Source organism: Barbus barbus (genome assembly GCF_936440315.1).
Source record: "Barbus barbus genome assembly, chromosome: 29".
Classification (NCBI taxonomy): domain Eukaryota; kingdom Metazoa; phylum Chordata; class Actinopteri; order Cypriniformes; family Cyprinidae; genus Barbus; species Barbus barbus.
In genome coordinates, this window is record NC_136757.1 from 25,343,615 (window position 1) to 25,357,288 (window position 13,674).

The 13,674-nt window shown below is 39.1% G+C and overlaps 1 protein-coding gene across 1 annotated transcript in view; it reads left to right on the forward strand.

Moving 5' to 3' along the window:
- LOC306848996 (plexin A3-like) overlaps window positions 1–13,674 on the forward strand; it is a 172,712-nt gene that overhangs the window by 8,102 nt on the left and 150,936 nt on the right. Inside the window, exons 2-3 of the mRNA XM_079383806.1 lie at window positions 3,942–5,225; window positions 10,595–10,777. Of these exons, the coding sequence (XP_079239932.1) occupies window positions 4,041–5,225; window positions 10,595–10,777 (1,368 nt within the window). The 5' untranslated portion in view covers window positions 3,942–4,040. The remainder of the gene's footprint in view (window positions 1–3,941; window positions 5,226–10,594; window positions 10,778–13,674) is intronic.

Here is a 13,674-nt window from a genome sequence, read left to right on the forward strand (position 1 = left end):
ACCATTAGACCACGACTATCCTTTTATTTAGCAAGGATGCTTTAAATTGCTCAAAAGTGATGATATAGACATTTCTAATGTTGCAAAGATTTCTATTTCAGATAAGTGCTGTTCTTCTGAACTTTCTATTCATCAAAGACACATGAAAAAATTCTACTCATAATAATAAATGTTTTTTTTAACAGCAAATCCGAAAATTAGAATGATTTCTGAAGGATTATGTGTTAAATTAAGATGGCAGTGTTAAATTTTTTACCTATTATTATTGCTTTTTTTGTTTAAAAAAGATCCTTGTTTTGTTTAGATCCTTGTATCACTATATTTTCTATCCATTGGTAATTTTTTAAGTTGTTTTGACAGAGACTGTGATTTCCATGGTAAATATTTGTATGGGTAATTACCTGCCTGTGTCATTTAAAATCATTTAGCGAATGTGTCAAAGCGCAGCAAACCGGCTTTAGAACTTGTCTTGTTTCACTTTTTCCCTGTGAAGGGAAATAATGAATCTTTTCTGTGTTATTGATATTTCACGGCACTTGCTTCACCCCGACTGTAGCGTGTCAGGTGATTGTGTGATTCTCTCTCTTTCCTGAACCGCTTACCACGAGCTCTCGTATCGCACAAAGCCGTCCTCTCTGCCCGAGTTTTAACCATGCCGTTGGACTCGAGGGCTCAATCTGAAACCGTCCATTATTTTTCCAGCAAGTGACCAAACTGACTGATGTGTTAAATCACCAGTGATGAAGAGGGGCAGCAGTGAGCTAAAATTAGTGTTGAAAAACAAGGCTAATAGATGAGTCCATTTCACCTGGGTGCTTTAAAATAACACGCGCTGGCATGTGAAGCTGGTGGTTTTATGGGCTCAGCGCTGCTCGTCTCATCAGGATTCCACCCGGCTTCTTGTTTACAGTTGAGGATGAGCAGAAAGGTCACAGGGGGGCGTTTGTCAGAAATATAGACGCGCATGAAAAATTGCAGACCGCCCAAACCGTCTGTCACATTCTCAAATAAATATTTGTTTTGGGTCGGTGCAGATTTGCCAACTCCGCCAGCTCCTAGACACTTAAGAATGCTGATGGACGCTAATGCTTTCCTCAACTTGCATGTGTTTGCTTTATCTCTGCTCTGTTTTGATGGGAAGTTTAGTGCGAATGATTTAATTTCGATATTTATTTAGCGTTTTCAGAGCTCCATGGCCACCCGTCGTGTGTTTACCATTATGAAAACAGCCAGAAACACTGTAAAGACTGTCAAATCAGCCTAATTTGCTATTAACAAGTACAGTAATGCTTAGATCTGAGCAGACACCCCCTGACGCTTATGTGACTATCTCTCTCTGTCTGTCTTTTCTTGGTTAAACATTCTGCTTAGGCATTCAGCTTTTTCACTGGGACCAGCCGGCTTCTACAGTGCTAATGAAATTACTGTTCAATAGCTTCTCCTGCAAATCAGGGAATGTATTACAAAACGCCATTATAATACAATGAGCAAGGATTTCGGATTTTAGGAACCTGAAGTCTGCAGTGATTTTTTCCAGCATTGTTCGCAACGTTAAATTACAGGAATCTGTCAGAGGTGCACTTTTTTTTTTTTTTTAACCATGCGGGTTTCAGTTGAACTGTTGTAAATACTTCATTTGCTATTTAAATTTGTGGAGATTGTGATTTTAAAACCTGTTTTTCATTAACTGAACATGTCAAAGTATTGATACAAATATCTAAAGTAGCTCTACAGTATAATGAGAATTGAATATTGGGATGTATTATTGAATAAAAATGTGGCAGTAGCTTGAGCACATGTTATCCAGAGACAAATTGAAGCAAGACTTTTTAGTCCTACCATATGCAGAAAAACTGTAGTGCTTAGGTTGTGGTTGAAGTGAAGCCTTATTCCGCCTGTGTGTGCTTAATGTGGCCCTTCCCGACCCTTCCCTTCTCTATGGAAAGGGAGAAAGGCAGAAAGAAAGGGAGACAGACAACAGAAGCCATGCAGACCTCTTTCATTCCTGCTGTTCTGCCCAGTGGGGGGAAGCAGTGATTGAACAAACGGCCGATGTGTTTGATCTGCAAACCGCTTGTGTTAAATTTTCCAAGAGCGAATGAAATGGTGCTATAACCTCTCGCTGCGTTTTTTGTGTTCTTACTGTCTTCTCTCTGTGATCTTACGTCTTGCTCAGGTTTAAAAATTGAGAAAGGTTCTTATTCAATACTAACTCCTTTTTTATTTTAAATAAAAGCGAATGATTTTCATGGCATTCGGTTAACGGCTCTGGACGGAGTGTGTGAGATTCATAAATTTGTGCAGTCTGTAAAACCGTTTATATATTTAGATTTTTTATATATTAAACATGCATTTTAACATTTTATTAAGTAATTGTATACAATTTATTTCTTCTTTACCATTATTTGGGTTTCCATAATCAAGGAAAACCTGGTTATATCAGGAAATTTTAATATTCCATTTTCCAGGCCTAGAAAAGCCATAGAGTTTCGAAAATGAATATAAGTTGTATGTAGTTGTTATTTTGCAGAAAACTGACTTTCAAGCCAGTCTGATTGTAACCACAAAATTTGATTCTGTTCAATTCATTGGTTAAACATGTTCCCAGAATGATACTTTAGTGATTTAATTGATCTCACTTTGAATCAATTTTATATATTCTTATTTAGTAATCAGAATTATTTGGAAAGGTCATGGAAATGTATATGTCACAAAGTGTGGGAACCCTGCATTATTGTTTTGAAATGTAAAATAATCGTCATTTGACAACATTTGTCTCTATTGACCATCCTTTTCTTCGCCAAATCACAAAGAATTGTTAAACATACAGAATCACTTGAATCAGAATCTTTAAATTCCTTACGATTCCCATCCCTGTTCTTGCTGTCTGGTTAAGGGCTGCTTCCTAATTAACAAATGCGCTTGGGATTAGTGCTTGCAATGACCATAAAGGTTTATTAGCAATCCATTGAGTGAAAGGAGTGGGAGTGACAAGGCTTGGCACCAACAGAAGCCACTCGATCGATACATACCCCCAAAATCCCCTCACCCAGCTGTCACGCACTGGCTCACAGTCCACTCTGAGTCACTAATGCCTCCAAATGGAGAGCAGGCAGGGATGGATTGAGTCTCAGGCAGAAGTGCTGAAATTCTGATTGTTGGGTTTTAAGATCGGTTATTTATCAGTTACACAGAAGTTTATTCTACAAGAACTCAAAGCTTAATTTCAGGTAAGAGTCTGCAAGAGCGCCTCTTGTGCATGTCTGCAAGACAGATAAATACGTGCAACAGATAGCTATTGACATTTACGCACCAACAATGCTGATTTGATGTTCAGAAACTTGGCCTTACTAATCACGGTGAAGTAGTACGGAGGAAGTTGGATGCGTTTTATGGCAGACAAGGTATACATTTTATCAAGTTTATCAAGTTGATGCATTTCACTGGGAATCGAATACAAGATCTTGGTGCTAATGACGCCAATTGTTTGAGCTTCAGGGATTCTCAGTAAAATGTGGGAAAATCTGCCAGACGTGTTCGTGGCTTTATATGGCTCTAGCCGTGTTGCATATCCTTCCAAAGAATCTCAATTTTACAAACACATAGTTTTGCTTCTAAATGCATTGTTATTAGTATGATCAAAACTTGTGTTGCTTATAGGTATTGCAGCTTTAGAAAGAGGTTGTTATTGAAGGATTGTACTCTATTACATACTGGCAAGAAACAGGCTGTTTGATTATAAGGGTCAGAGTGTGGGTCAGAAAACTAAATTATGACTGTTTTTCTGTGCAAAAAGTATTGCCTTGGGGGAGAAAATGAAATTGTAAAGTATGATGACCCCTTTAATGCAATTAATCTTTTAAAGATAAGACATTGCTTTGCTTTCATAATCCATTTTCAAACGAGCTAATGTTTTTTCTTCTTTCCCTCTTTCATTGTAGACATGAACCACTAAGACAGCAAAAGAAGAAAAAGCCTGGAATACGCTTGAGGGAAGAGCTTTGTCTCATTCCCCCCTCCACATTAGAAGGTTTGGAATCATGAGGTCCTTGTGGCTGCTGGTATTTTCCGTCTCTGTTTTGACCGGGACCAACATGGCGTTTCCCATGACTCCTACTGAACCCCCTGAAGTCTCCGGGAGCTTCAGGGTTAAAGACACGAGCCTCACGCACCTCACCGTGCACCGCAAGACTGGCGAGGTGTTCGTTGGCGCGATAAACCGAGTCTACAAGCTCTCCGCTAATCTGACCGAAATGCGCTCGCACCAGACGGGTCCCGTGGAGGACAACGCCAAGTGCTACCCGCCCCCCAGCGTACGACCATGCACACAGAAACTGGAATCCATAGACAACGTCAACAAATTGCTTCTGGTTGATTACGCTGGCAACCGTCTGGTGGCTTGTGGAAGCATCTGGCAGGGCGTGTGCCAGTTCCTGCGGCTGGAAGATCTCTTCAAGCTTGGTGAACCGCATCACCGTAAAGAACACTACCTCTCGGGAGCCAAAGAGCCAGATGGGATGGCTGGAGTTGTGGTGGGTGATGACGATGGAGACTTGAAGAAGAAAAAGAAAGGTGACAGCCGCCTCTTCATCGGCGCCGCCATCGATGGCAAATCCGAGTATTTCCCAACCCTATCCAGCCGTAAACTGGTGGCAGATGAGGAGAAAATGGAAATGTTCAGCTTGGTTTACCAAGATGAGTTTGTGTCCTCTCAAATCAAGATACCTTCAGACACACTGTCTCAATATCCCGCATTCGACATATACTACGTTTACGGGTTCTCCAGCCGCACGTACATCTATTTCCTCACTTTGCAACTGGATACCCAGCTCACCCAGGTGGATGCGACGGGCGAAAAGTTCTTTACCTCAAAAATCGTCCGCATGTGCTCCAATGACACTGAGTTCTATTCCTATGTCGAGTTCCCACTTGGGTGCACCAAGGATGGTGTGGAATACCAACTTGTCCAAGCCGCCTACAAACACCGTCCTGGGAAGATTCTGGCCCAGTCTCTCGGCCTCTCTGAGGACGAGGATGTCCTGTTTGTGATCTTCTCCCAGGGTCAGAAGAACAGGGCTAACCCACCAAGAGAAACAGTGCTGTGCCTCTTCACGTTGCACCAGATCAACCTGGCCATGCGAGAGAGGATCAAGTCGTGTTATCGTGGGGAAGGAAAGCTGTCTCTGCCATGGTTGCTCAACAAGGAACTGCCTTGTATTAATACGGTGAGTCTTTGAATACATTTTTGCTCTGAATCTGTTTTATTGCAAGTATTTGTGATCACAATTTTGCCAAGTAGGGAGCTTTCCTTGACCTACCAATCACATTTTTGGGGTAGGTTCAGGGTTACACTTAGGGTTGGGTTGAGGTTGGCATTAATAGGCATGTTCTTATTCTTATCAATTTATTATTTCTTTCTGGCTTTTGGGATTAAGGTTAGGGGTATATAGGACTATATTTGCTTGACAGGAATGTTGTTTCAGCATCAAGAAATTCCTGGATTCCAGGTTCTTGGATCAACATTGTTTTATCAACCTTCTTATGGAACAGTCACGCTCTTTTCAGATAGTCATTGGGAAAGCTCCAATGCACAATTCATCAGCACCTACAACGCTCAATATGTATATTTTTAATTAATTTATTTGTATCTGTCTATGTTGGATTTTTTATAGTTTCAGCCCATTTAATTTTTTTTATTACCTTATATCAGGGGGTGTCCAAACTGGATCCTGGAAGACCACTGTCCTGCAGTTTAGCTCCAACTTGACTCAAAAAACTTGTCTGAAAGTTTCTAGCATGCCTAAGAGCTTGATTAGCTGATTCAGGTGTGTTTAATTGGGGTTGGAGCTAAACTCTGCAGGACAGTGGCCCTTCAGGATCCAGTTTGGACACCCTTGCCTTATATCTAGCACTAATTTAAATGAATGGCAATAGATTATGGCAAATATTTAATCATTTGAGTGCACCATTTCTTGACATGCACTTCTCTTTTAAGAATGCATGTCACTATCTAATTTAAACTGTCTGCTTAAAGAATATTTTTTGCATTTACTATAATTATCGTGATTCGTGATAGAGTAATACATTTTCTTTCCTCTGAAAAAAATTATTTTCTTTTTTTCCCCCCACATAGTATAGATTCACAAAAGTGGCCAAATTAAAATAATGTTTGGCTTATTGATATTGCCAGAATTGTAACATTGGTGCATCTCTTCACCCTAACTATGAGCTTAAATGTCCTAAATCCAAGTCCTAAAATCAGAGGGAAATAATATTTTTGGTAACATTTTAGTATAGGGAATAATTCTGACTATTAACTGGTTGCTTATTAGCATGCATATTACTAGTATATTGGCTGTTTATTGGTACGTATAAAGCACATATTTTACATCCCCAATTCTACACCCCAATACCTAAACTAAAACATAACAACTACCTTATTAACTATTAATAATCAGTAATTAGAAATTAGAGGCAACAGTCATAGTTAATAGTGAGAACTGGACCTTAAAATAAAGTGTGACCATATTTTTTAAAGTCCTTAAACTAATCTTATTGACTGATTGCAATGTTATTCCAATGTTGATCCAGGAACATGTCTTCCTTGTTTAAATAATGTTGTTAAAACATGTATTCGTGTCACAGTAGGTACCCAAGGGTTTCCGTGCTCACATAATAATAGACCTTCGGTCTGTTGTCTGGTTTTTTTTTTTTTTTTTCATTGTTGCTTCTGAAAAACTAATTTGTGGATGCTATACATGATTCCCATTGACCTAATTGTGACATGTTGCAGACTTTTCAGGAATGCCTGTGTTGGGGAAACTGTCTAACATGATTACACATCTTAATCTGATGTAATGTATCTTTGATGAAAAATCTATTCAAACCAGACAGGGTGGGAAGCAATAGCTTATTATGTGCGAGATGAAGAAGGTGATGGCTAGACATCAAAATCAATACGCCTCTGACATTTTAAACCAGTCAAGTGTACCACACACGGCCTGCCTCTGAAAACCCTTTGATGCTCTATTTATGAATCTTTAATATTTGTCTCCTCTAATTAGGTGACAAATCACACTTATGATTCGATGTTATTTAGCCGTAGGCTTGTTCTGCAATTCTCAAATCCTTTAAATAGTGTTTACCTAAACTCTGTCCGAAGGATAGGTATCAATTTCTTTGGGGTTAAACATCCTGTAATTTTGAAGCTAATTAGCAAACAGTAGAGATGGCGCCAAAAAGTACCATGGTAAAAAACACGTATTTAAAATTGGCAATTAGGGATGCATCAAGACATGCACTTTTGATTGATTATGGAATTTATAGACTATTATTACTTATATTAATATTCAGTGTGTTACAAAGGTCAATGCAGATTCCATGAACATTCTTACAAGAAATGCTGAGCATGCATGACCAAGTAAAAAAGGGCATTTAAGAAAGTTTATGCTGTCAAATTTGGGGTTTTGTGCCATTATTCATGTTCATGTGTGCTTATTTGAGCAAAGCAAGTTAATGGTTGATATTTTATTTGCTAAATTATGATATGTAATGCTTATGCACTGCAAATATTCAAAGAAATTATTTCAAATCAACTGGAAAAGACTTGCACTTGCACATAACATACACAGGTTCACCCAATCTCATGTTAATCTTGAGTACCTTTAGAGTAGTACTGCATCCTTCATATCTCCAAAAAGTCTTGTTTTATCATATTTTTAAAAGAAAGAAACAGCTTTACAATTATCTCCGAAAAAAGCCCAGCTTCTGGAGGCGCGCCGTGGGCGGAACTAAAGAGTGACGAGCACTTGAGCGCCGATCGCCAACAAAACATAGACATTTGATGCCATTTCACTTACCGTCTGCAGTTCTGAATCATAACTGGGATCTTTTATAGCTGGGACCGCTCCATATTTCAGTATCAAACGATGTGCAAATCCAGCGTCGAACTGGGCCTTGTTTCTAAAACGTTTGTCAACACACTTTTCAAACTCCGTTGCTGCCCCGAAAAACAAACGGCATCCACTGTTCACGTAATGCTGGGTTCTTTTGGGAATCGTCGATGCGCGCACAGGTGCGTTCTTCCGGGAGAAATGCCCATATAAGGAGTTCCACCCTCGTTTACATCAGCAAGAGCCATGATTGAAAAAAAACTTTCAGTAACTTATACGAATCTGGAAGGAAGGTTTTTGGCACGGAAATACTCTCATACTTCCAAATCGTTTTTTTGAAACTGTGTACATGCTTAGCATGAGAATCCAACTCTTTAACAGTGTAAATAACTCTGAATGCACGAAACAGCACCCCCTTTAATTCATAAGCCATTTATAAGTAGCTAGTTGTTAACACGTTTGTTTTCTGCATAAACATGACAGATTTAATGTGTATTAGTTCAGTAATTGTTGTAAGTATGCAGTTGTATCATGCATATTCAGCAAAAGTTTTTATTTCTAGGTACTGAAGCCAAAAATTTGGTTTTGAACCAACCCTAGCGTACATATTGAATCATTTTGCTGCATGTTGTTTGATATGTTAGTTGTCTGGTAGTTATTTAGTGACTGTGCTTGTAAACTCTCCTCACGCTACAGTAGCAATGTTTTCCCCCTCGAAAACATTATCAAACCGGCTGAGTTTGTTTTTCCCTCTTACTTGCCTGGAGGACAACCAGACGAGAGGGCAATTTGCGTCCGCGGCTGTAATTGCGCCGGGAACAATAGCACAACACCTCACGGCCCGGCTAGAGCAGATGGGGCGAAGATGGCGAGTGCTGATGACCTCGTTCCTTTGGGGGGAGTGGCTGTGGTTGTTTTTATGAGCAACAACAGGGTTCCCCATGACTGATGCAAATCTGCTCCTGATTTCAGTGCCACGGCTGCCGGGGTATTATTAGCTCTTTCTCATGCATGGCAACGGCCCTCCGCCTTATAATGAGAGCGTGCGTGTCTGTTATTCGTTTAATACATTTACCCTTCATATGTGCGCACAAAAACAACACCAACATCACCCTCTCAATCATCATTCAACGGCACGCTCTCAAGACGCCCAACGTCTCGAAGAATTTGGGCTGAAGGTGCCAAAAGATTCAGCTGTTGCACCTTCATGTTCGTCATTACCGCCGTGAAAAGTCTTGCTGTTGGAGCTGATGTTATTCATCTGCAGACTAAGCTGACCTCTCGTTGCACTTTACTGAGGCTTTTTTATGTGGCGTTGGATGCCGAGGTCCAGAGGAAGCGAGATTAAATAGCTTTGTGTTTTCTGTCGAGCTCCGAGAACCTGGTAATGAGTCAATAGTTCACCTCCGGGATGAACCGGGGGACTAGGTTTGGTGCTCGATGACATCATCACGTCAGATGTTAGTTAACGCGATTGATTTTTGAATAACTCTTCTGACATTTCCTCAAGGAGAAATGACATACAGCGATTTTCTTGTCGTTTTTCCTCCTTTGTGTCAGTGGACAGCCATTAAAAGCGGCTGAAATAATGCTTTTCCGAGCCGCGCAGAGGGTAAATGGTGCTTCTTTCGGGAGAGAGCACATGTGAAGTGATAAAGCACTGACAGTGAGGTAGATTGCAGGATGATGTCATGTCTCACCGGTCGGTGTGCGCCGGCCCCTGGTCTGATCCCCATGGGCTCACTTTCGCAGTCTCTGTTTGGGTGGCTCTTCTCTGTCTGATCTATTAGCTGGCACTTCCTGTCTGAGATGCTGTGATTTGACGACAGCTGGAGAAAGCTGTTGTTGGGTCTTCAGGGTATTTGTTTGCTTGTGTGGATGTCTTTTTATTTTTGTCATATGTAAATACATTTAAGTGTATAAACAGAAATCTGGCCCACAAATTACTTTTTACTTTTTGTATTTTGATTGAACTTTAATGTCCCAAAGAGCTACTAAATGGCATAACATGGGACTACTCAGCATTTGTTGTTAAGGGTCCTTAAAGCACCATAATTAATTATTTTATATTAATGAGTCAGGCGGACATTTCTTATTTTATTTTATGTTATTTACTAACTTTTTTTGCTAACCCCATCATGTAGTCATTTTTACTGAATCTTAAATTGAATTTTTTTGTATTAATTTAAAAATGGTTTTATTTCGTGTTTTTTGAAAGACACGTGGACTTAGTTTTTTGTTTTGCTTTATTTTTTATTTATTTAATTTTTTATTTTATTTTAAAATCATTCTATCAATTTTAGTTGTTTTAACTGAATCTTTAATATTTTGTATTTATTTGGTATTAATTTTATGCCTTTTTAAGTTTTTTTTAAAACTTAATTATTTGTTTTGGTTTTGCTTTGATAGGTTTTTTCTTTTCTTTTTTAAATCACTGCAACAGATTCACTAACATTATCATGATTATTATATATATATATAGATATAGATTTTTTGTATGAATCTGAAATATCATGTATTCATCTCAATTTATCATTAGTTGAATTACTAATTGTTTTATTTATTTTTGTTTTATTTCAATCCCAATTTCAATGTAGGATTTTGGACCTGTCTTTACACATGACTAATACCTAAAACATGAACAAATTTTTTTTATGAATATTAACTAATTACGCTTCATTGTTTCTCATTTCGTCCCGTAGCCCAAGCAGATTGGTGATGATTTCTGTGGCCTGGTTCTGAACCAGCCTCTCGGAGGACTGAGGGTCATTGAGGGCATTCCTCTGTTTGACGACCGCGCTGACGGTATGGCGTCCGTGGCCGCGTACACTTACGGAGGTCATTCAGTGGTGTTCGTGGGGACTCGCAGTGGCCACCTCAAGAAGGTAAGAACTAACCATTCTGTGTCTTCCACCGCTGACTGTTACAGAGATATTGGGTTTTTGGTTTCTTCTTGACGTTGCTTGATTGAGAAAGGGAAATGTAGAAAATGTGGATAAGTGTGTTTGGTAATATTTGTAGTTGACAAGCTAGGCAATATCACATTCATAATCGCAGATGAATCGCCTTTGATTATGAATGTGATATTGCCTAGCTTGTCAGTGAACTACGGCTCTGTGTAGTAAATGCCGCTCCATCTGAAAGCAGGTGATGGCGATTTACTTCTAATCAAGAAACCTGCTTTACTGACTAGATGTGCATGATAATCGAATTCGATTAATTGCACAGCCCTATTTAAAGTGCATTGATGGACTAATCCATTATAATTTTCTTCCAATCCATCTTTGATTCATGTTGTACTTCGTCAGGTCAAAGTCAACAGCGTGTGCTACAGTGTTACTTCTGTAGTGTGACGTATTTCAGAGTGAAAAAGGATATTCAGTGAGAACTTGAGACTTGCTTTCATCCATAGAGAATTGATTGATTTGTGATTTCTATTATAGATGGTTGGACTTGAACAAGTAAGAGGAACTGGTGACATCAGCTTTTTTTTACATTTTGATGATTGCAAAGGCAAACTTTTGTTGTCATTGTAGTTAAAAATAATGTACAAGAACAAGAAAGTGCATTATAGGGGCAATTTGGATTTCATGTTGATGTAAAAACTAGGAATTTGTCACAATTCACAATTTTTAACTCGATTTAGACATTTATTTTATGTGTACATTAGTTCAAAAGATTGTGGTTGGTAAATTTTTTTTGTTTTTAATGTCTCTTATGCTCGCCAAAGCAGCATTTATTTGATCAGATACAGTGAAAACAGTAATATTGTGAAATATTACAATTGAAAAGAGCAATTTTCTATTTTAATATATTTTGAAATGTAACTTATTCCTGTGATGCAAAGCTAAATTTTCATCATCCACTCTCTGATTTGCCACTCAAGAAACATTTAACACATTTACGCACACAAAAAAATATATGAAATAGGTTTAATAAATAGATTTGGTATTTTGGTTTAAAGTTTTGATCTAATTAGCATGCTGAGAGTGAGCCCTACACATTCAGACTGACGTCTTTGACTCCTGTGTCGTCTCTCACAGTTTTTTTAGAGCGTCCCGCCATGCGCGTTATGTTTTTTAGTCAGCGTGTTAAGTTAAAAATACATTTTTAACACTCATCTCTAGACCCCTGCGTTCTGTTACAGTCTGTTGCGCTCCTCGGGGCTGTTTTTGAACCCAGTGTTTCTGATGGGAGCCAGATGAACCTGAACTTAGCCTAAATATATTATCTTGAGTTAATCCATTAATCTGGATCTCAAAAGAACGGCGTTTTGCACATAGACTGCAACTCAAAAAAGCACCTTTCCCCTTCATTCCAACACGTACACAAACCACCAACAAAGCCATAATAAAAGCACCACCTTGTGACTCAGTCATCCAGACCGGAGCAGGCAACAGCTGGGGATGTTTAAAGAATAATATGCCCACTGGTGAGTTTATGATGGTTCTCCACAGAAGTTACTACGTTTTTTCCCCCTCAAACAACAGCTTGACTCGTTCATAGCTAGCATTTCGGCCCATATATGCACACGCTGAATCTCGAGGGAGCCAAAGCGAGAGGGTGGAGTCGTTTTTTCGGCCGGTCGTAAATAGTTCAAGCTGTGTATGAAGAGAGAGAGCGAAACCCAGTTGGCATTAAAGTTTAACATTACTCAGCAGCCACCCGGCCTGAGACGTGCCCTATATTAGGTCATCGCGAGGAACTTTTATTCGCGATGGCTTTAAGTTACAGTTCATTGAGAAAATTAAAGGAATTAGATGAGATGTGAGGCTGATGAAATCGCTCTGAGAAGCTGACTTGGCTCTTTCTCAGCAGACATCATAATTAAAATGAGGTAGATGGGGAGGAAAATATGCTACGGCTTTGTGTGTGTTCGCCCGTTCCAGCGCCCAGCTGGAGAATATAAATGCGATCGCATCCATTCTCCTATCGGAATGAGGGAGCAGGGGTCAGTCCTGTGGGAGCCGTCCTGTTTGGGATTATTTACGGGAGTTCATGTCTAAACATGTCCTGATATACCTCTGGATCGCTGCAGATCAGACTGTTTGGAAACAGGGATACATCCGGAGATTGAATTCGAGTTCTTGGCTGATGGTCGTGCGATTGTCCGTGGTTAATAAACAGAATACGCCGCTTGTGGTTGTGCTGATAATAAGCAGCTCTGTTTGTTGATGGAGATTATATGATGTTACAGAAACGCTCCCTCATCCATATGGCCTTCATATTGACTGAAAATCACAATAAACAGAGATGTGGGGAAATCGTAATGTTTGTATTTTCTCGCAAACATTCTGTCAGGATGAAATGGTAAATGGCTTGTGTACGAATCTGGTCGGTGTTAGGCAGAGACTTGCTTTGAGGCTGGTAGTTATGATTTCATATATATTCTGTTTGTTCCTGGGTAAACAGGAGATGTGGAGGAAGTGTGGATGGCTTTAGCTCATATTCCAAGGAAAACTGAATTTTCCAGTCTAGAATTAGATTGGATTACTGTTTGTATGTCTTCTATGTGTTTTTAATCAAACAATGAATCATTAGGAACCGTTCTTATTTAACTTACTACTGAACAAGTTAAATGTTTAACCCTGACCAAGTTAAAATGTAGAGCAAAAACTTGATATATTAGCCAAAACTGGCACCCAAAAAAGATAAAAATGTACTTCTGTTAATTAGTAATATATTCAAATATTATTTATATTATATATATATTCTGGATTTTAGAATAGTAACTTCAGTAACTTGTGTAAAAACTATTAGCTAGTGCACTACCATTCAAAAG